Here is a 23,283-nt window from a genome sequence, read left to right as displayed (position 1 = left end):
GACCATTGGTGTATGTTTAAACTGATATTTAGTCCTTTTGTCTTAATTAGAATTACTGTACTTTAATGGCTCTCAACGAATTTCCTCTAACTTAGTTTGAGGAGCTGCTCACTCAGTAAACTTTCCCAGTCAATTTATATGACTTCCGCATTGTCAGTGTTTCCTAAATATCTTGCTGGTCTGGACTTGCTGAGGCTGAAAGACTCACTGTTGATCCCTGGTGGTGGGATGAGAAGTCTGAGCATTGTGGGTGGACAGATTTTCTACCAAAGAGAAAAAATAGTTAATGCTATCTGTTGCAATCCAAGAGAAATTATTTTACAGATCAGATCCCCACTGATGTTTTAGTTCTTTGACAATTAAGGGCATTAATCATAAAAATGCAGTTCAGTTTTAATTTTGCAGGCAGCGAGACGCTTTCTTCTCACAGATAAGTATCAAGGCAACTGTTAGGTATGTGTTCAGGTGCACAGCCTGGCATAGGTGAGTTGTTGATAGCAGGCGTCAGCTTTGTGAGTAGTTTAGGCTGCTAAGATCAGTATCTTTAAAGAGTAAGAATTTGTGTTAGTCAGCCTCACTGTTTAAAACCTCTGTGGATTTACAATTTCCTAGGACAATACTTTAAGAAGGCCTAAGCTTACATCCAGAATGAATGCAGAACTTCAGACTGGAGTACAGTAGTTTTTTAAAGGATCACTGTGAATATGAACAAAATTATCATAATCATTGGTGAATGATGGGCCGACATAGTTTAAAAATCTTCACTGCTTGTGCAGACCTTGACCTGGTGAGCATTCCTCCATCGAAACACACATTTGCAGCTGAAACTCCCGAGTGTTTGTGTCCTGAATTTGATTTGATCTTTATTGTTACATCTCTGCTTGTAGAAACAGAATATGTAGAAACAGCAGAGCCCTGGGCAACCAGGCTGATAGCTTCTCGAAGGCTTTGACTCCCACTTCACTGTATAGTACCAATTAGACTTGTTTAAATTAAGGCCAACAAACTCTGGTTGCTGCGGCAGCTGAACAGGTTATCGGTATCTACCTCTGTCTTCAGCCTTAAGAATAAAGGGACTAAAGTAGCCTAATACAGTGGCACACATAAGTAGGACACAAGAAGCCCTCAACCTGCAGATGCCCATTCAATTACTTCTGGCAGGGGTACAGGACATTTTGAATTTAACAGGTTTATACATGTTTTTTAAGTGCATTGATTTAAAGGCAGTAATTAGCGGCACTACGGATCTGATGAGCACCAGGTATTTCAAAACTGTTGCCTCATTTAAATCTGTTTTCATTAGTATGCCCAAGGGAACAGCAGATAGGAAAAAGTCACTCAAAGGCCTTTGGAAATGGACTTTTTGGAAAACAAGTAGGAGATTGGGAGAAAAAAAAGGATTATTCCCAAGTCACCTGGATTTTAAGAAGATCGATACTTGTAAAATAAAAGCCACCTCAGTTTCCCACTAGCGGGTTGCAGTCATCTTGTTGACTTCGAAGCTTTTTCTTGAAAATGGATATCGATGTGGATGGCTCGTAAAATATAGTCCAGATCTCGCCAGCAGCAGTAACCTCACTGGAATCTTCTGTTTCGGTTGCAGATGGTATCTGATGGGATCTAGGAAATAAGTGTTAATTCACCTTAAGAGTTAAGGTGCTTGGGAAGCTGCTATTATTAGTATGTCTGCGTTACTGTGACACTGGTAACGCAAGCAGCTTCCGCTACATCTGTGACACCTTTTCTTTCTACCTGCTGCACAGGTACGTAGGTTTTTGGAGTGTTTGTCGGTTGTTTCTTGACCAAATGAAACGTTAGGCATTCTGTTGCTAGAATAGTTGCTACCCTAATGAAAGCAGTGATGTTAAGCGAAGAAGTCTGTACCTATTCTATTGCTACCTGTTTTTAAGATAAATTGATTTCCTTGTATATTTAAGCCTGTTTGTGGTAAGTAAATACAATATTCAACATTTATGATTTGTTGATAACTCACCCATCATTCAATGAGTGTCCATCTAGAGGACACAAATTACTTGGTATAAGTGTAGAGAAATACAGTAATAAAATTATGTTGTTTTTAACAGGCAAAAAAATGTATACTGGTTAAGTGTTACACCATAATACAAATTCTCATTTTGGTGATGCTTTTTTGAACCACTTTCAATATTTCAGTAAAAGAAAGTAAGTATTAACTAGTCTATATCTATATCTATATATCTATATATTAACTAGTCTATCATCTATATCTTTTTTCCCCAGTTCCCCCATCTGGGATGAGGTTTTAATTTTTTTCCCCAAAAGTATTATCATAATTTGACCTCTTCCCACCAATGCTAGATGTCTGATTACATTTTCCTCTTTACTATATAACATCACTCAGTATGAGGAATCTTTTTGTTTCTTAAAACACAAATCTTGTCAAGACCAAAAGCGATATTCTAGCAGCAAATGCTATTGTAACAGACAGGGAAGTTAAAAATGTGCCTATTTAGTATCTTTGATGAGGATACAAATATGTAATATATAACTTGGTTTTGAATATGACCAGTCTGACAGTATCAGAAGACAAAGAAATGAAGCGTACCAGGTTTGGTACAGAGGTGAGATGTCAGTTCTCCAGGGACAGTTTTGCTCCATACTCACCTCATGGTTATGTGGAGAAATACCTTTGCCAGTATGGCTGTAACGCTTAGGATGAGCAGTGCTGTGAGACTATATATTGTCCACTCTGTAAAAAAGGAGGGGAGAGGGGAGGGGAGAGGAGCTCAGTACATTCACTTACAATTTTTAAGGTAAGACTGTTGCACAAAAGAAACACATAACCTTCTGATGCTTTATTCAAAACTCTAATTTGAAGATGCCTTAAACCTTTAAGTATTTTCTGCAAAGGCTGGCAGAAACTGGGTAGCTCTCAGTTCCATGCAGGACTGCTCCCTATAAAATTGAAAGCTGGGAAAATCCAAAGCATATACCAGTAAAATTATCTAACTAGTATCTAGGAAAGGAATCAAAACTCACTCGGAGGAAAACTTTTAGCAGACTAAACAACATACTAGAATATATGCTACAAGTAGTAACTGTATGTTTGCAAGGAGATGGCCTAGTTTTATATCAGTAATTATGCAGGCAATCACCAAGTATGGGGTTTTTTTCCTTTCTAGAGTCTACTAAGATAGGTGATCAGTATTTGTGGCCTGCTGTTTTATTACCTTACACTGAAGGGTCATTGTATTTATGTTTCAATTTAGTTGTGGTTGTACCAGCAAGTCAAGCAGGACTCATAGAACAGCTTGATGCACTGTAACATTTGAACTATTTAAGAGACTGGGGCTCGAGGGGAGCTGATTTCTAAATTATTAGGTCACCTTTTCATTTGGACTTCCATAATCTTGCAGTGGGAGGCTACAGCGTGTTGAGAGAGGAAAAGGGATGGCACTAGAATGTAACTCTGACATATTTAGCACACTAAACAGCCTTGCAAGGATCTTGAATTATGAGAACAACTGAATAAAGGCCATCACCTTCAGAAATCCTGAAGCTCAAAGGAGCAAAACAAGGAAGCATAAGTTCTCTCCCACCCAATGCCCCTTCCTCAAAGCATTGATTCTTCATGATGATTGTAACACTATTTTCTTAACTGCTTAGAATCCAAGGGTCCAGTTTTATCTTAGGTCTGTAGGCCCAAGCTAGTTTAACACTAGGCAGCCTAAATGTAGCTGTGTAACGCAGGCACTAGCCTGGGCCTAGTACCAGAATGTCTGCCCAGAATCCTAGGCATGTTCTGCAGCCTGTTTAGTCTGGGTATGTGCAGTTCACGTGCAGTCATGTTCTTACGCTTCAGGTTTGGAATGCAGACAGCTTCAGGACTACAGGACTATTAGAGTGTCCATAGTGTGACTGAGGCCCAGCTTCAACGATATGTAAAAGCAGATGCCCAGGGTAGTTTAAAGATAGGAGAGACCAAGAATGCATTTCCAGTCTTCAATTATTTACAACTCATCAATTTCCTGAATGAAGGGTTGTCTTGAAGGTGAGTTCTAGGCACATGACAGTTCTCAGTGACATCCCTGTGCACCCGTTAACTTGCTTCATTCTTGTCTAGCCCTCTTTGTATTATTGCTGTAGCTTGTGTGAATTAGGAAAACTGGATTGCATTCAGGCTCTTCCAGATTGTACAAAAGCTTGCTCTTTTTTCAGCACCTTTTGCCACCTCTACGGTATGCACTGGTCACTAAAGCAATTCTAGTAAGGAGGCCACGCTGACTCACATCTTATTCTGATGTGCTTTCATTCTCAAGCACTCATCATCTTCACGCTATTTCTAACTGATTTATGCTGAGAAGTGAGTTTTGAAAAGTAATGAGAGCAGCACAGTTAGTGGTAATTAGACTAAATGAAAATTCATCTCTTAGGAAGAGGCACAGTGGGTCACATAATGTGGAGGAGGAGGCAAAGGAAACAGTGACTCTAGATTGTGCCTTGGCAAAATGCTTTTCCTGTTTCCACATTTTTCTTGTAAAATTACCAGGCATGGAGCTACTGGGATGACTTGGGCTGGTTGTGATGACATAAAGTATCTTTGAAGACCGGGCTGCATTGATGCTGAGATTTGCTTGTTCATTCGTCTTCTCTGAAAGGGTTTGATTCACTGGAGTCTTGTTTTGATGCACATTGTCCTTCACAGCTGAAAACACAAGAGTATGATTACAATAACAGTTTCTCAACATGTGTAACTGACTTTAATTTGTGCTTCTAAACAGACATGTGCTGCTCTCTGGTTTACTTAGAGAGTCTAGTAATCAAATTATGTTTGATGTCAGAAAAAGCCTCTACTTCACCAAGTTGGTGTTCTTAGAATTTTTCTGGAAGCTAATTGTTCATCATATCAGTAGCTACAACTCAAGGACTAAAATGTTTTCTCCTGATGACTTTCGATCTGAGTGGAACAGACTGTTGAAAGAGCCAAGATGAACCAAGATGCAGACGGACTACTGGTTTTTTGTTTTGTTTCAGCTTTGCCATTTTCCAATCTGTTTGAAAGGCGGATATATATAGGATTGAATTTTTGAGAATTTAAATTTTGCTATTTATGACATAGCTGACTGCAGTCTTCCAAACGGAGAGAAATTCTAGGGAATTTTTTTGCCCCTGAGCAGTGGCAACAAGATAGATGAAACACCTATAGACATGAGAGTTAAAATATTTGCTCTTTTGCCACTTCAGAAATCTCCCGTGTGAATTAAATGCTTTAATGGCTCATTGAAAGGTAGCAACAGCAAAGTTAGCCTCTCACCTCTGTATCTGATAGCAAATCCCTGGGCCTGATTGATTTCATCTGAGAAGAAGTACAAAATAACAAAATCCAAAGAGATGTTAAAGGTGTGGGGAGGCCGGTTCTTGCCATTAAAACGAGCTATAACATGATAGGTATAGCCATCCAGCAATTCCACCATATCTGTAGCATCTTTGATTTCAAAAAGAGCAAAGTTGAAGTGGATTCGAGATGCTCCTGGAACTTGTATGGTCCAGTAGCAGACCTTGCCTGTGCCGTACGTGTCAGGAAAATCTGGGGAATAGATCACAGCTGTAGCAGAAGTGTAATTCCCTCCACAGGCACCAATATGGGCTGTGAAAAGAAGAGGAGAGGGAGAAAAATGAAAAATGAAAGAAAATAAAGGAAATGGTTATACATTCATTACACACAGTTTTAGCACTCTGTAGGTTCTAATACTCAAACATGGTTGCAGGTACAGACTTGCTACCCAGCAGGATGCACTGTCTCTCAGGTTGGTATTTTTTAGCTTCCACAGCACTGGCAGCACAGTTCTTACATGGCATTAGCTTGCGATACACTCGTTCTCTCATTCCTCTGAGACCTATGTAACAATCTTGAATACTGCAACTGTCCTTTGTCCTTGTATGTAACCACGTACCCATTCCCACACCCCTGCAGGAACAGGATGAAAGCTAAATCACTGATTAAGGGACTTGTATTCCATCCCTATCAGGCAGGCAAGTGGATTAGTGACCGTAACTCTCACTGTTGAACCACTGAAATCCCTCCACAGCCTTATCAAACTTAAAAACCCCAAATCTTCACAGAATAGCTAAGGTTGGAAGGGACCCCTGTAGATTGTTTAGTACAATCCTTCCCTCAAAGCAGGAGACATGGATTTTCCTGTATTTCAGTTTGTGTCTGTTGCCTCTTGTCTATTCACTAGATAACACCGAGTAGCGTCTGGCTTCATCTTTATACCCTTCCATCAGTTATTTATAGAAATCAAAAAGATTCCCCCTGAGCCTTCTTTTCTTAAGGATAAACAATCCAAGATCTCTCGGCCTGTCTTATATGAATGATGCTGTAATCCCTTAATCACACTTGTGGCCATCTACGTGTGCTTTTTAAGCATCCTGTCTTTTGATCTTGTCCAATTAATGTTTCACCTTACCTTCACTAAGTAACTTGAAAAAGATCCTGTTATGAAGTCTAAAGAAAATCTTTTACGTTTGTCGCTACCTTTTATATTCATAACAAGTACACACCCAGTAAATCTTTATATTCCTTGACAACTATCCAGATTCCCAGTGCAAATTTATTTACCAATGAATGCAGAGGGAAACTCAAATGCCAGCCAACTGACTTGATGCATACCTATATATACACATATGTAATTTTAAAAATGTATATAGGTATATATGCATACATATATATATTTTATATATATTCCCTAAATACACAATATTATATATTATATATATAAAATTATATATATTATATATATAAATACACACATTATATATGTATTTCATGACAAAACTGTTGGATCAGAGTTATCACTCCCCCATTTCATAGGCTGAAGGACTGAAGAATCAAAGTAGAATTATTTTCTCTGAGAGCTTCATTAAAGCCCTGTAACAGAGGCCTCTGAGAATGGAAATAAAGGAAGTGAAGTGTTTTGAAGTGTCTCAATTTTCACAGGCCTCTGAAAAAGAGCTTTAATAAATACAAATTAAAAGGGACCTGGGGGAATGAGAACATGAAGTAGCATTTGTCTGCCAGAAAAATCATGTGAAAACATTTCTCTCTTCTTCTGGGGCAAGGCCTGATCATAGCCTGAAAAACCTCACACTTCAGTGCTGCACTGTGAAAGGCCTTACAGAGGAACGGAAAGAGTATGAAAGAAGAATAGAAAGAATGTGAAAGACCCCACGGAGGTACTAAGCCCCATAGAGGAATTTGTGTTTGGCGCTCACACCATGCTAAGAGCTGGTGATTTAATTGGATAGAATTGTTTGAATAGATAGAAGAGATAGAATTGATAGAATTGAAATTTGTCATCGAGATAACAAATTTCCTCTTTGCAAATGGCTCATTGGTATTGTTACATTTGGCTGTGCTGTTTGTAATTGCTGAATCACAAGATGTTCTTCACACCAGCAGTAGTAACCAAGAATGCCAATGACTAGTGCTCCATAGACGCCTAACGAAATACAGCATTGCCCCGTATGGAATGGAAATGCTTTCCCTCTCTCATATCCTTCTAGAGCTGGCAGAGTTCTGTGTTGCAGGTCTGAACGCTACAGCTTTAGGCCATGATAGTAGCACATAAATACATAAGGTTAAGGGGGTGGGGGTGCGCATGTGTCGGGGGATGAGGGGTGAAGGTTCTGGGCATGACATAATCCAGAGAAGAGGAATGAGGGGAGCAGGTGTTGCTCATCCGCAAAAGAAAACAGGTGGCCGTTACTAGTATGACCTCTCTTACCTGGCCATAGCGCTCTCCCTTGCTGTTAACTAGAAAAGACAGCGCAGGTCCTCAGGGTAACATCTTACTGAGCCCTCGGTCATTCCAGAAAAGGAAAGCTACAAAGGAAGTCTTTACCCATCGAGGATTTGGGAGGCCAAGAGCAGAAGGAAGCAGAGGATGCTGCAGTGTGAAGCTACATGCTATCTCAACATTGAAAGCAACATGCAGCTCCGGTGCTTCTTTTCATATATTGGGGAGAATTTGGAAGTGGGCAGAGTGACTAATTCCTGTCTCAACTGAAATGTCTTTCTGTCTTGCTAGCTGGGAACCAGAGTTTTAGAGTAAGGAGATGGGAAGCTTGATTGTGTGTTCAGAAGGTGGAAAATGATGCTGCTTTTAGTTCCAGAAAGTTTATAACTTGACTTAAAAGGTAGCTTCTACATCAGAGACAGTCAAGATCTGAGAAGCAACAATTTGTCAGTGCATACTGTGAACTTTTCCAGTACTCCCACCTATACTGGGAGCCTGTACTGCAGCCAGACAACCGGGTACTCATACCATCAACCTGTGAAGTTACACAGCTGGCACTGGTATGTACACGGAAAAGAAGAGTAGAAGGAGGATTTCTATGTATATGAAATTATTAAATCAGCGATGGTCATAATAGCAACCTGACATGTTTGTACTTCTGTGGTTCACTCCTTCCCTGCCCCAGTTCTACTACTTTGCCTTGGGTTGTGTTAACTGGGTTATAGCAAGTCTCATCTAGTTTAACAAAAACAACCCAAGTTGGTGTAGATTGAAATTTTATTTCAGGTGCCTCACTTAATCATATATCTACACTCTGGTAAAATCAGCTTTGAAGGAGTCTTTCAATGACAAGCTGTTTGTGATAGCTGAGTTAGGACCATCTGTGGGGAAGTAAGAGACAATCTCTGGAGCATGAGTCAGTTGCCTGAGCAGGCATCGTTTCTTGGAAAAGATATTTCACATTATTAGTGGATGTGAATTTTATGCAAAAATGGAAAGTAGCTTTACTTTGTACTGAATTTAGGTGTTTTGCTGTTTTGTGCACGACAGTTCTCATTGCATTTAAACCCTTTTCCCTAATTTGCTGAACATTTGAGGCCTCTCCTTTGGGAAAAACTGAGCCTGTTTCAATACTTACTGTCAAAAAGAATGACTCTGCCATCCCCACCGCAAGGCTGAGTATGGTCTCCAAAGCAAACACTGTTGCATTCCGTACTGGCTGCCTCCCCATATCTCCAGTAGTCAGGATTATTTCCACAGAAACAAGCATAACCTGATTCCATTCCTGCAAACTTTGACAACAAAGAGGCATAAGGAAGCGAGGGATAATATTTAAAGGAGTGACAGCATGAGGTTTTATGAGCAAGAAAGCTGGCAGCAGAATAGTGTGTTTTGGAGAAGTATGATTAGTCAGAGGTCAGAAGTCCCACCACAAACTGTTTTTGTTTGAGCTGTCAGGATGCTACTTAAGCGAGAAAGATGGAAGGGAGGGCAGTTAGGGCACCCTATCACTCGTAACTGCAGTAAGCAAGCATACTTTCTCCTGGCATCCTGGCATTATTAATTGGTCATTTGCCCAGATTGATCTGGATGCAGAGAAAAGGCTAGGTCCCCTGGAGTGGGAGTGAGACCTTAGATCTCCTAAAGGTTAAAAAAAAGTGCAGGGGGAGAAATATGACAGAGAGCTCTAGGCATATTGCCTTCTTTTGTCTTTGAAAACATTTTGTAAATGTATGTCAGAGAAATCACCTTAAATTGTTGACTTCGGCAGGAACTGATGCATGTTTGGATAGTAAGTTTATTGGAGGTCTCACTGGTGCCAGTCAAAGGTGGTGGCTCTCCATGGTCCTTGTAACACCCTAGATTCCCCGGCACTGGCAAGAATAAGAGACAACAGTCATTCTAAAGGTGTGCCTGGAAACACCCAAGACACAGACCACTCTATGCACTACCTGGCTACTAAGCGGCTCTCTATATGTTCTTGTCTTGATTTTGCAATATGGGAAATGCTACTCTATGCCAGCTCCTTGTCAAATTTTCCAAACATGCCCAAGGACAAATTACAGGTGGTGAAATAGCATCGTATCTTCTTAGCAATACACCGGCAATACGCTGTAGTTGATTTCTGTAAGCTGCAGTAATACAGACAAGATAAATACCTCGTTCATTTCTCCTGATAGAGATTTAAAAAAAGGCTAAATGGGTTTAGAGGTTTTGTGTGTTTTTTTGACTGTGATCGTGCATATTCTAACAATGTAAATCAAACAATGTGATTTCTGTCTGATCTTCAAAACAACAAAGTTCTGGATGTTTTCTAAACAGGATATTTCAGGAAGTGAACCTAAACTGTTTCAGGATGGAGTTTGGCAAGTTTTATGGGAAGGACTATATACTCGTATAGGGGAGTTTCCTATTATTTAAAACTCAAATTCTGATATGAATGCAAAGTATCATATTTTATGGTATGTACAAAAAGATTCAAAGTGAGCAATATTACTCTTTTAAAGAAACATTATTTATACTGTATTAATGCAACATTTCAAGGCTCCTTGGTCACTACAGGAGGTAAGAAAGAGTTTTCCCCCTTCAGTGCATACTTTGTCCTCTGTGTTTTGTTTTATTTTTGCACTTTTCATCAAAGCACTGGAATTTAGCCAAGACTACTAGAGAGACAATGTGGGGCACAATACAGTGCTGTGCTAATGGCATAAAATTATCCCTTGCCTACTTGTCATATCTGCTCACATACTTGAAATTAAATCTATTACCAGCCCTGTGGTCAAATAATATTTATCCCTGTGCCAGATTGACAAGGATTATTTTTTGTCCAACTAACCTCCACAGCTCTGTAAAAACGTGATGCAGTCAGAGAACTGTATGAGTTTTACTTATTCAATCATTTGTTATTTCATTACCCAGTAAACCCAACTCTCTCTTCCTCACATTTTGTGGCACAGCACTGTTTCAGATTTTTGACTTACCAATAGTTGTTGGTTTGTTTGTTTGGGTTTTTCTGGGGGGGGAGGGAACACTGAGTTTGGGGTTTTGTAGCCTCTGATAGCATGTGGATTAGCTGTTTTGGTGCTGCTTTTGAACTAGCTGTCTCTTGTACAGGTGGCCCTTTTCTCTATCAGATAACTTGTGTGTTAGTAAACTGCTTCTATATTATTGTACTTTCACATAAATACAATAGGAATGCAATGATGCTTTTTGTACTGAGCAGTCTTGCACAGTAGTCCTGGAAGTATCGCTTCATTGGATTCTGGAAGGCCCATTTCTGTGATTTCTTACACATGTCCATCTGCCTTGAAATAATGCCTTGAACTCAGAACTTCTATTTGTCTAATTCTAACAAAGATGGTCTCATCCCAATTCCTTTGGAGTATTATATACTGAGCATGTAAAATGATGTAAGCTTACCGTTAAAATCTGAATCATCCTGACATCTGGAACTGTTAATATGTCTGTCTGAGAACTTGCTCCCAGACTTAGCCTATGTTGCTTCCTTATTTTGAGCATATCTATTAGTGACCAGCAAATATACTGGCATGTATATGATTATACTCTTAAGGAGGATGATTACAGTATTATAAAGAAGAATTAATGAAGTTGGGAAGAAAATTCAAGTATGTATATTTTTTGAGCAATTAGATACTGTTGCTTCAAATATTGTTCATAAAATAATTTTGATTTCCAAGAATGATACAATTTCAATTATAAATGCTTGCATGGAGTTATGGCTTTGATATGCCCTGCAGCAACAGACGTATAAGTACTGAGACTTCAAGTTACAGCCTGAGTTAACATACCTTTGGAAATCCCCATTTGCAGCCCCACTCCAGCTGAGTACAGCTGGGCAGATAAATCTCACAGAGCTCCATTTTTTGCACGGTGCATGATTTCACTGCCTTGAAAAAGCCTCCTAGTTAACCAACCTAGTCATTTTCCTAGGAGACCCGGGATTTCCTAAAAACACATATTATATAAGTTGGGTTTTTAAAAGTAGCTTTATTGGTGAGACCCTTCAACCTTTTCTCTAGAAGATTACGACTTCAGTATGTTCCATGCTAAGAAACCAGACTGAGTAATTTGAAAACTTCTTACATTTTGTAACTGAATCAAGCATACTCTTTGGGTACAGCCTAAAGCTAATTAGTTTCTTTGGTGTCCCAGCATTATTTTAACTGTTTCGTATCTAGCAAACAAAATTAGTGTCATGTGATTGGGAAGAAACAGGAAAAGCATCAATCTAGCCCAATAGTGAACAGTAATTTCCATGCCAGTGCCCAGCTCTTCAAATTAATTTGATATCAAATCAACAAACTACGTAAGCCCAAGGATATACGTTCAGCTAAAAGCACTTTAGTAGTTCCATATCACATATATGATTAAATGCTCTTCTGAACTGGGACAACACACACACAAAAAGAGGCTCCTGTACATGCATATATGATTTTTGATATGCCAGTTCTTCCTATGGCTGATCCTAAACCTGAGACTCCAGTGAGTTGCTGCTGAAGGGTAATCGGAGTACATATATAAGTGTAATATTAGAGGGGAGATAATTTGTAATCTCAGTTGGAGAAGATCTCATTGGCAAACACTGTTTTTTTATCAGATCCACAGTGATGTGCGCTCGCAGCCCAGAAAGCCAACCATACCCTGGGCTGCATCAGAAGAAGCATGACCAGCTGGTTGAGGGAGGAGATTCTCCCCCTCTACTCTGCTCTCATGGGATCCCACCTGGAGCACCGCATTCAGCTCTGGGGTCCCCAACATAAGAAGGACATGGACCTGTTGGAGTGAGTCCAGAGGAGGGCCACAAAGATGATCAGAGGGCTGGAGCACCTCTCCTACGAGGACAGGCTGAGAGAGTTGTGGTTGTTCAGCCTGGAGAAGAGAAGGCTCATGGAAGACCTTATAGCAGCCTTCCAGTACCTGAAGGGGGTCTACAAAAAAGCTGGAGAGGGACTTCTTTTTACAAGGGCAGGTAGTGATAGGCCAAGGGGTGATGGCTTTAAACTGAAAGGGGTAGATTTAGATTACATATAAGGAAGAAATTCTTCATTCTGAGGGTGATGAGACACTGGAACAGGTTGCCCGGAGAAGTTGTGGATGGAACACTTCCCCATCCCTGGAAGTGTTCAAGACCAGGTTGCACTGGGCTTTGTGCAACCTGGTGTGGTGGAAGGTGCCCCTGCCTATGGCGGGGTGTTGGAACTAGATGATCTTTAAGGTCCCTTCCAACACAAACCAGTCTATGATTCTATGATCACAAATCACTGCTTTTTTTCAATAGTATTTTTAGTATATTAGAATAATAGTCTCCTCATTCATACTACATTAAACTGAATTGGGATGTATGCATAGGAAGCCACTCACCATAAAACTAAAACAAGACAGTGTACATTTATGTATGTGGAGCAGCGCTGAAGAAAAGGCTGTGGAGGTTCTTATAGACAGGGAGCTGAACATGAGCCAGGACTGTGCAGGTCAGCAAGGAAGGCCAACAGGCCTGTATTAAGATAAGCACAGTCAGAGATCAAGGGAAGTGATTGTTCCTCTACTCAGCACTTGTTAGGACCACATCAAGACTACTATGTCCAGTTTTGGGGCCCCCAGAACAAGACATTGACTGACTGAAGCAAGTTCAGCAGAGAGCCAAGATGCTCAGAGGGCTGCAGCACTTCCCCTGTGAGAAGAGGCTGAAGGACTGGGGCTCGTCCAGCCTGCAGAAGAGAAGGCTTCGGGGCACCTTTGCAATGCCTACATGGAGGTTGTCACGACGACGGAGCCAGTGTCGTCACAGTGATGCATTCTGGACAGAAGGTAAGGAGCTTAAATTGAAACAGGAGATGTTCAGACTGGATAGAAGGAAAAGTCTGTTCACCATGCTGGCAGTCAAGCACGGGAACAAGGGCCCAGAGAGGGAGTGCACTCTGTGTCCCTGGAGGTTGTCATGGCCTGGCTGGATAAACTTGGTCTTATCTGACAAACTGAATAACTTGGTCTGATCTCAGAGCTGGCCCTGCTTTGAGCAGGAGGTTGGACTGGGTGATGGCCTGAGGTCCCTTCCAATCTGGGGTATCCTACAACCATATGTGTATATACAAAACTCTATATATCTATGTATATGTGCCTCAATATATAAAGCAATGACAAATCAAAAGTATTTCTAGATAGGTAGTGACTGTTTAGTTACTCTGACCTTTAAAATTTTCCAACATAATCTTTTGCCTTAATTTCCTCTTAACATTTAGCCTACTAGAGAAGCTTTGCAAAAATGAGGTAGACAATGCTCTGTGATTACTATTCATGATGATCAGTGATGTCTTACTGTACATTGTCTTCACCTGTTTGTAGCTATTTGTTCTGTTGTGCTTGAAAGGTCACCTCTTCTGTGCAAGCATGCTATTTTTCTTTTAAGCAGCATCTGACATAATGAGGTCCTGGCAAACACCAGAGCTTCTGCATATTGCATGTTAAGGCACACGTATTAAAACATGGAATTAATGCTTTTGAGCTCAAAACCATGTTCCAGCTATGCTCATCTAGCTGTCTTTCAAGAACCTCCTAGCTTTTTGCAATGGTAGGATGCACCAGTATACTGTCTCAAATTGTGTGAGCTACTCTGTTCTTGTGTTAAAATCTGACAGAGCGATCAGTACAGCTCTGTATAACTTACCTGGCTATGCCATTTAACACTTCATCAATATTTCAGTAATAAATAAATTTATTACATGACATATATGCGCACAGGAGATATGATTCCAGTAATGAAAACTGTTTCTGGCAATAGACTCATGTGGGCCATAAACATGGAGATGCAATTAAGTGGGACAGCAAACCTTTCTTTCTTTTACCTTTTGGGAGTGTAAGTTGTTATTTTCTTTGATTTTCAACCTAACCTCATTAACAAAGAGAACAAAAGAAGTCAGGAATAGCTGCAACATTGCAAACAAACCATGTAAAGCATTGAGTTCTGAATTCTCCATGTGAGACGCACATGTTCTCTCAGGACTCAGAGCTGCCTTCTTGCCTTTTGTTTTATGTCCATTCCAGTCTGCTTAGCAGACAAGCCATTAAGAAGAGGAGAGGAGAAAAAGGAGAGACTAAGCTCCTACTGGGGTAACTACCACTGTCTTCAGTGATTATGCCCATCCGTCCTCATCTAACATTGCTAAATTCTGTATAGCGTGTTTACACATGCAGAATGCCAGAACACATTTCTGAATAAAGCATTTAGTGTTTTGTATAAATATTAGTGAACAAGACACATAATATAATAATGTGAAATCATCATCATAATGAAAAATTTTTAACTGTAGATTCTTAATTATCGTTACAGTGAATCATTGCATGCAAATCTCTAGGGAATCAAGATGCTTCATGTTGTTGGCACTGCAGTGGTATTATTTGGGTATAGTTTATAGGTAAATTATGCTCGAGATACCTGTCTTTTCTAGTAGTAAATACAACTATGGAAAAGAAGCTTAACTAAGAATTTTTTTGACTTCTCTAAAAAAATTCAAATAGGATTTCTTTACACAATTGCTTTATTTGTCTATCACAAAACTCAGTTTTGTATTATGCCCTTCCCAAGTCAGTTTTGATGGCCCTATGATTTAGCATCATACTTACTGAAAACAGAAAATCTGGTAAAGAATAAAAGTTTTTTTTTACTTACGCAGCTTCATAAACCATGAGGTTTGTATTAAGAGTTGGATGGGCTTGCAATGTACAGTTTGTTCTAAATTGCTGCAATTCCTTTTTCTAGTATCCAGTTTCAGTGCAATGCTTGAAGCAGCTGCTACTGGTCAAAAGGACATTTTGTAAATATAAGTCTGGATTATCTGTGCAAGTAAGTGTCCAAGTTTAAATCCTCTGCTCCCCACCACAGAGAAAATGAGTGAGGCTGGTTTTAAAAGGATCCTTTGTGTAGAACAAATGGAGTGGAGAGAATTTGCCTTTCAGCTTTTTTACTGGTGCCATATCCAGAGAATTTGTTAACATCTGTGGTCTTTAAAGAAAATGCAAATTCTTTCATTTTAGACCAAGATAAATTTCTTAATTAGGAGGGTCATGTTTCCTAAATAGGACCTGGTATATTAGAAAAATAAGAGTAAGATGGCCTCTGAACAATGAGTAGCAGAGTGTTGAACAATTTTGTATGATTTAAATTAGACTCCTTAACCTGTATTTAAGTCTAGGTGAAAGTCACCCGACTTATGGTCACACTTATGTATTTGTTTGCCTAGCTTGAAGTTGTGAATCACTCACTCACATACATAAAAAAAGAAAACTGTGGACAAAGTAAAAAAATAACTTTAGATCCATTTTTCTTTGTTTGGTTGTTTTCTTAACTTTGAGTAAGAAATGTACTTCTTCCAATCAAAAGTATGCTTACGTAAGGAGAACTGCTCTCATGCCTAACAGTATATACATAAGTTATCCCTTAGAAATAGAGAGTACTTGCACAGAAGTTAGGAAAGCAAGCAAAGACATTAATGATTAGACAATAATGTATGTAGTGATGGTTGCTTCTTAACATGCAAAACTGGAATATCTTTTTAATATTTAGGCATATTTTAAAGAATGTGATTCTTCGGATTTTATCCTGGAGCATTCAGGAGTGAAAATTTTGGAACATAATGACACAAATCATGACAAAACCGCCACACTTTTGACAAGGTAAATACTATAATACATTAAAAATACCAAATACTGAAAGGAAGCTTCAGGTGAAGAGCTTGTGAATTATGCATTTTAAAAAATCGACCAAAGTCCAGTTTGTGGTTTCACAGCAATGTTAAGCATATGCACCTGCAAGGAACAAAATTCTAGCCCAGAGCTCCCATACACCTAACAAATAGCCACCTTTTTCTTAGGCCCTCTCATACTGTCTTTATTTCTTCCAAGCAATTCTGTGTATGATGTTTTACACACACTAAACTAATGCCATCCATTTTACAAGCTAATTGCAAATGATGGTCACATACTTACCTTGTAAAAAATTTTAAAATGTCCTATTGATTTTTGTTCTCTAGATTTTAATAAATGAGTGACATACTTCTATGCATTCAAAAAACTAGCAGTTCTTCATAAGTTCTGAGTGATTCTTTGTCTGGTAGTATTTGTAAATAATATAATCCAGTAATTCTGAGGTGAGATGAAAGGGATAGAAATGGAGGAATGATTCAGTAAGCTTGTCATTAATGCTAGAGACCCGTTTAAAATACTGCTTAGTCTGCAAATGAAAATAAGCTGATTGGCCTTATCCTAGTTTCTGTTTGAAAATCACTACCCACTGTTGTATAACTGCTAATCTCCATTCAACAGAGATGCAGGCCTAAAAAAATTGCATGGTGCTCTTACTTCGGCAGGATGGAATCTCACAGTATTTCCAATAAATTCCATCCTCATGCTCTGCAATGTAGCACCATGGGCTGACATCTCCATCAGGGTTCCTGTAAGAGAAAAATAGAGAGAGTGAGTGAAAAGTTATCAAATATTTTCAAAAACCACATAAAAATAAATCTTATTAAGCTTTAGTGTCATTACTATTTTTTGCTCTAATACCTATTGAATATTTAACCCATTGGACATATATACCAAGAAAAATACAAAAGTGGTCGGGAAGTTCAGATAACTTTGGTTATTACAGTACACAGCAAGCATAAAATGCTAGTAATTTCTAAAACATAACTTCTTTTTTCTTTAAGTTTAAAAGGTGCAGAGCTGTTTCTGGACAATACTGAGAGAGAGGAAGATTTCCAGCCCCACATCCTGCATACAGGTTCCTCAGACCCCTAAACTTGATTTTTGCCTTGGTACAAAATAGTCCAGACTCTAACTTTCTGTATGTATGACGACAAAACGTTTCTCTGATAAAGTCTTCTGGGAAAGACTGGCTGAGGTCTTTTCTTCCCCTTCAGTAAGTCTGAATAAATCTGTTCCAGTGATCTGATACAGTGATTGATAATTCCTTATGTGTCCATGATTATTCTTTGCTGTTGTGTAGCATCATTTACAAATGCATAACTAATTAGTCATTAGGTTATTTAAAGTTTTTTCTATGTATATTTTGAAAAAACTATTCACATTGAAAAGATCAATGTAAGATAATAAATTGTTATTTTGGACAGTCAGGTTGAAATATGACCTTTTCTTGTAACTAGGGCCAACTGCAATCTTTTTATCATGTACTTTGGCATGAATTCTTATTAATGAGACCCTCCTACACCGAAGTGTCAGTTCAGCTGCACATTGTCATTTGGGCATGTCAACAACTCTTTGTGGGAGATCCAATTTTTGAACTGCCAGGGATGTTTTTTGGTCAAATAACAGAATGCTGAAGAAAACTGGTGAGTTGAGTTCAATTTAGCTGACTAAAATTCTGCTAGTTAGGCTTTCAAACAAACTAGTAAAAGTAGTGGATGAGGAAAGCCTAAGACTAGTGTGCTAGGAATCTAGGTGTAATGGCAGAGCTTCCAGTGGCTAAAGAAAGTAGACTTAAATCAAGGAAAGCTTGTACTCGAAATAACACAATTTTCCTTGTTTTTGCAGTTACAGGAAATTTTGGGTTTACACCTGCATGACAGAAATCAGATTTCTGTAACTGAATCATGGTAATAGCACTCCACGTATAAATGCTTTAAAATGCAAGGAAATTGCAGAGAAATGTCATGAATGTCTTTATAAATCTTTGCCTTGAACCTCAAAAGTGCGTACAGTTAGAAAACAATTGAGTGTCTTTCAAATCTGCAAAAACTTCAGTCTGCATATTTATTATGGTTTTTTGTTATGGCTGAAATAAGGTTTAGTGGAACATGAGGCATTTCCATCTTCACAGGGTGTCTTGCAGTAAACAAAGTATTCCAAGTAAGGACCACCCATGGAGAGATAACATGCTTCTGATTAATGCTTTAAGTGTAGAATTAGATTATTCAAATGTTGTCCCTAAAATTGAGCCTCAAAGCAACATATTATGCCTTCAGAAAGCCTTGTGAGATATGTCTTGCCTCAGAGAAGGGAAGATCAACGTGTCCATTGTCACCAAGCAAATGAATGGCAGAGGAAGAGCTAAAACAGCAGTACCTTCACTCACAAGGCCTCAACAAGATTTGCATGCTAAAGATATGCTCTGACACTCTTAAACCAGTGACTTTCCAAGATTTTTTTCAACAGACTGTGAAGTTAAAAAGCATCCGTTACTTAAGATCATCATTCCGTACACCTGTGAGAATATTCCTGGGCCAAGTGATACAGCGTAAGGAAGGAAATGGCTACCTTCCAGTCAAACTCCATCTCAAGGAGGATTGAGGTTCAAAAGCTGTATTTAGTAATCAAGTAACTTCTCAGCCTTACATACCAGCTTATAGGCTTCTTGCTCCTTGTAACACCAAATTCTCATTTGCTAAATAAAGTGAGACTGTAGTAAGGATTATTTGAATACCTGGCTAAACATCGTTTGTTATGCAGATTTTTGCATAGCTTTTACACATTTTGCTTTGTAGTAACTTACGTATTAGCCAGAGATGACTGCCAAAAGTAAAACCCTGTAGATACAGTCTACCTAGGATACTGCCACACAGCAACAATCAAAATTATGTTCTTGATTCTGCTATTTGTATCAGAGAGAATTCAGTGGCCACTAGCCTTTTTATAGCTCCGTATTAGTATGCATAGTGAGAGAGACAGCTCTCTACACATCATGAGATTTATGCATTTGGTGTTGCTGGGCTGAGGAAAGCTGTGAAGTTGGTGTGAAATGTTTTTGATGGGAAGACTGTCCTTCCAGTGCTCACGTGCCAGTCTGATACTAGACAGCCTGATGAGTTTATTTGGTTTCCAGGCCATTTTCTAAAAAGAATGCCCAACTTCTATGGAGTTTCTCTTGTAGGTGGTGTAAGATGCTGAAATGATTCAAAAGAGAGTCAATTCCGAACCTGGCAATAATGCTTGCTCATTCTATGGCTGAAAAAAGTCCACTGGTGCAACACATTGAACAGTGTTATTTTGAAGCACTGCTGCAGCCACTGGTAAAGATCCCAAGTAAGTCTTTTTCTTCCCCGTCCTTCACCAGTGTTCTTCAATGAGAAATATCATCCTGAGCCATCAAATACTCTGGAAATGCCACTGACTCCTCTCATCAATGTGCTCATCTGTCTGCTGCATGGCACAAGACCTCTTTTCTGTGCTTTCTTACTTACTCGCCAATAACTGGCTGGCTCTGTCTCTGCCATATTTTCTTGAGTGTCTATTTCTGATTAAGTAGGAAAAGCTCTTGGATCAAGAACCAGGACCCTATCTTCATGACATAACCATTGTGCTGAACTTCTGCATATTAATTTTGCCTCATATATCCTGATTTATATTGCTTACAGTGAAACGATTTCAACATGAAGGTGGCACGTGCGTAGGTTCTACCCTAGAAACCCTATAACCTGCTAAGTAAAGGCCCCTTTCAGGAGAACTGAGGTGTGGTTTGAACCTTCTTATGAAGTGCACTTAGAGCTTTAGCATTACAGCTTTTCTTGCTATGCCCCAGGTAACTCAATTCTTAATCTCTTGGTTTAAACATCTCTGTCCGCATCACCCAGTGAGTAAGAGACACCGCTCAACTTCATATGCACCCTAGATGAGCTGATGATTATCACTGTTTAAGGAATATATCTATCAGGTTATTCCACACCTACTTCCATAGAAGGTTTAGATGGCCATAAAAACTTACCTGGTCAGTCCTGCAAAGGCAGAAGTGTATGTAACTTCCTGATGCACAACTTCAGGAATTTAAATGTTGCAGGCTGAAAAAAACCTGCAGAGCCTAAACATCTCTGAACTTAGGTTCTTATTTGGCTCCTAAATTCTGAAGTTCTTACTTAAGTTTCATTCTGAGTTCTATCCGTAGTTATGGAGGACTTCTCTAGAAGGCACGGAAATCAAAGTGGATCTGCCAATGTTTGAGCTCGTTACCACTGACAGCTGAGCTTCTGAGTTCAAATAACAACTCTAAGTCACGGAACAGCTTATGCTTACTGAGAATTTTTAGTGACTACATAACTTTAATTAGCACAAACCTCCGAAGCATAGTGTATAACAGAACCAGGCTTGTGAGTGAAGATAAAAACCATAATGTACCAGAGACTCCTACAGATATTCACTAGTGCTTCTGTACTTCTGACTTGGATCAATTTTTTTATTATGTCCACCTTTTCATTTAAGTAATCTCTGGTCTTCCTCCATCATGCCAAATTATAGATTGGATATATGATATGGACTTCGGGTGAGAACTGGGTTGAAAAAGTTATTCTGCTAGTCGTGCTTGTAGATCCAGGGTACTGATAACATATAAATCAAAACATGTTCGATATGCATGGTTCTGACATTCTTCACTGTATGACACGAAGCTTCCTAATTTTGTGGCAACTGTTTAAAGTAACACTGGGTATATAGGCAGTTGTAGTACCAACGAGTTATTTCTTACCTGCAGTAGTTATGCTCTCCAAGCCCTCCCTCCCCATTGGGATATTTCAAAGTATTATAAGGATGCTCAAAGGTCTCATTCCAAAAAAGACAAGGTTTCCCTGCATATTGGGAGGTCTGGTTCTGAGTGCCACGATAGTCAGCCCCGTTTGCTGTATAACATTCTGGGAAGAAATGGAAATGGAAAAAGAGAAAGAACGTATGTAGGTTTAGTGTTTGGTTATTCCCTCGCCCTCCAGCCCATCCCCAAGAGACCATGTTTCCTTTCACTAACATGTTTCCTGCATTGTTTAGGCAACTAAAGATGCTGCCTGGGATTTAAGTTTTCTCTCAAACATCTATTGAAGAGATTACGATTTCATTAATTTACTAAACAGTGTATAAGAAGTTAGGTCTGAAGAGTGGTTAATATCATTAACATGCATTTTCTGAATAAGCATGCTACAACTTTTACTGATTTCCCCATGTTTTACTCATTAGGATGAACCTGTAACTTGATAATTTTCCAAAAATGAAATTAGATTGTTATCAGTCTGCCACTTACTAGCATACTACCCAAAATCTCATGCCAGTTTAACTAAGGTTGTGAATATCTACAGAAAGTGAAAGATTTTGTAGGCATGGATCCTGCAAACATTTACATCATGATTTAGAAAAATTCTTAGGTATTTTGTTCTCTGACCTGAATTGCCTTAGAAAGGGACCTCCTTCGGTATAGTAAAATCATGATACTGTGATTTGCTATTAAAGCATTTATGCTTTCAAATTAAAACTTAGCGGTCAGTATTCTTCCTCACTCATATTTTCTCCCATTTATATTTGTTTCCTAGCTTCCTAATACTCAGCAAGTTAGAAATCAAAGCAGAGAATTCTCCAGTCATTAAATACACTATCCCCTTCTCTGCTGAACTATAAATCTCATGCTGCCTGGCTTTTCTGTGTCTCCTTAGAAACATAGAATTGTTTAAGTTTGGAAAAGACCATTAAGATCATCAAGTCCAAGCATTAACCTAAAACTGCCAAGTCCACTACTAAACCATGTCCCTAAGCACCACATCCAAATGTCGTTTAAATACCTAGAGGGATGGTGACTCAACCACCTCTCTGGGCAGTCTGTTCCAAACCCTGACAACCCTTTTGCTGAAGAATTTTTTCCTAATATCCAATCTAAACAACCCCTGGCACAACTTGAGGCCGTCTCCTCTTGTCTTATTGCTTCTTACTTGGGAGAAGGGACCAACGCCCACCTCACTACAACCTCCTTTCAGGTAGTTATTGAGAGCGATAACGTCTCTCCTCAGCCTCCTGCAGACTAAATATCCCCAGCTCCCTCAGATGCTCCTCATCAGACTTGTTCTCCAGACCCTTCACCAGCTTTGTTGCCCTTCTCTGGACACGCTCCAGCATCTCAACGTCCTTCTTGTTCTGAGGGGCCCAAAACTCAACACAGTACTTGAGGTGCAGCCCCACCAGTGCCAAGCACAGGGGCACTATCACCTCCCCGCTCCTGCTGGCCGCACTATCCCTGATACAAGCCAGGATGCTGTTGGCTGCCTTGGCCCCCTGGGCACACTGATGGCTCATGCTCAGCCGGCTGTCAGCCAGCACCCCCAGGGCCTTCTCTGCCAGGCAGCTTCCCAGCCACTCCTCCCCAAGCCTGTAGTGTTACGTGGGGCTGTTGTGACCCGAGCGCAGGACCCAGCACTTGGCCTTGTTAAACCTCATACAATTGGCCTTGGCCCATTGATCCAGCCTGTCCAGGTCCCTCTGCAGAGCCTTCCTGCCCTCAAGCAGATCGACATTCCCACCCAACTTGGTGTTGTCTGCAAACTTACTAAGGGCACACTCAATCCCTTCATCCAGATAACTGATAAAGGTATTAAACAGAACTGTTCCCAACACTGAGCCCTGGGGAACACCACTTGTGACCAGCTTCCAGCTGGAGTTAGCTCCGTTCACCACAACCCTCTGGGCCCAGCCATCCAGCCAAGTTGTTTACCCAGTGAAGAGTACACTTGTA

The 23,283-nt window shown here is 39.7% G+C and overlaps 1 protein-coding gene across 2 annotated transcripts in view; it reads right to left on the bottom strand.

Moving 5' to 3' along the window:
• The window catches only part of KREMEN1 (kringle containing transmembrane protein 1), a 36,639-nt gene that overhangs the window by 3,027 nt on the left and 10,329 nt on the right, over window positions 1-23,283 (bottom strand). Inside the window, exons 2-9 of one of the 2 annotated variants that reach the window (XM_064466391.1) lie at window positions 21,265-21,427; window positions 17,154-17,245; window positions 9,528-9,652; window positions 8,917-9,070; window positions 5,294-5,626; window positions 4,526-4,684; window positions 2,644-2,728; window positions 1,416-1,620 (exon numbers count right to left, since the gene is read on the bottom strand). In XM_064466391.1, coding sequence (XP_064322461.1) covers window positions 1,458-1,620; window positions 2,644-2,728; window positions 4,526-4,684; window positions 5,294-5,626; window positions 8,917-9,070; window positions 9,528-9,652; window positions 17,154-17,245; window positions 21,265-21,427 — 1,274 coding nt within the window. In that variant the 3' untranslated portion in view covers window positions 1,416-1,457. The remainder of the gene's footprint in view (window positions 1-1,415; window positions 1,621-2,643; window positions 2,729-4,525; window positions 4,685-5,293; window positions 5,627-8,916; window positions 9,071-9,527; window positions 9,653-17,153; window positions 17,246-21,264; window positions 21,428-23,283) is intronic. The other variant, XM_064466392.1, reaches the window with a different exon arrangement.

The sequence above is a fragment of the Phalacrocorax carbo genome, chromosome 15, assembly GCF_963921805.1.
Source record: "Phalacrocorax carbo chromosome 15, bPhaCar2.1, whole genome shotgun sequence".
Classification (NCBI taxonomy): domain Eukaryota; kingdom Metazoa; phylum Chordata; class Aves; order Suliformes; family Phalacrocoracidae; genus Phalacrocorax; species Phalacrocorax carbo.
The sequence above is the reverse complement of the archived record's forward strand: the minus strand, read 5'-3'. Positions and strand labels throughout refer to the sequence as shown.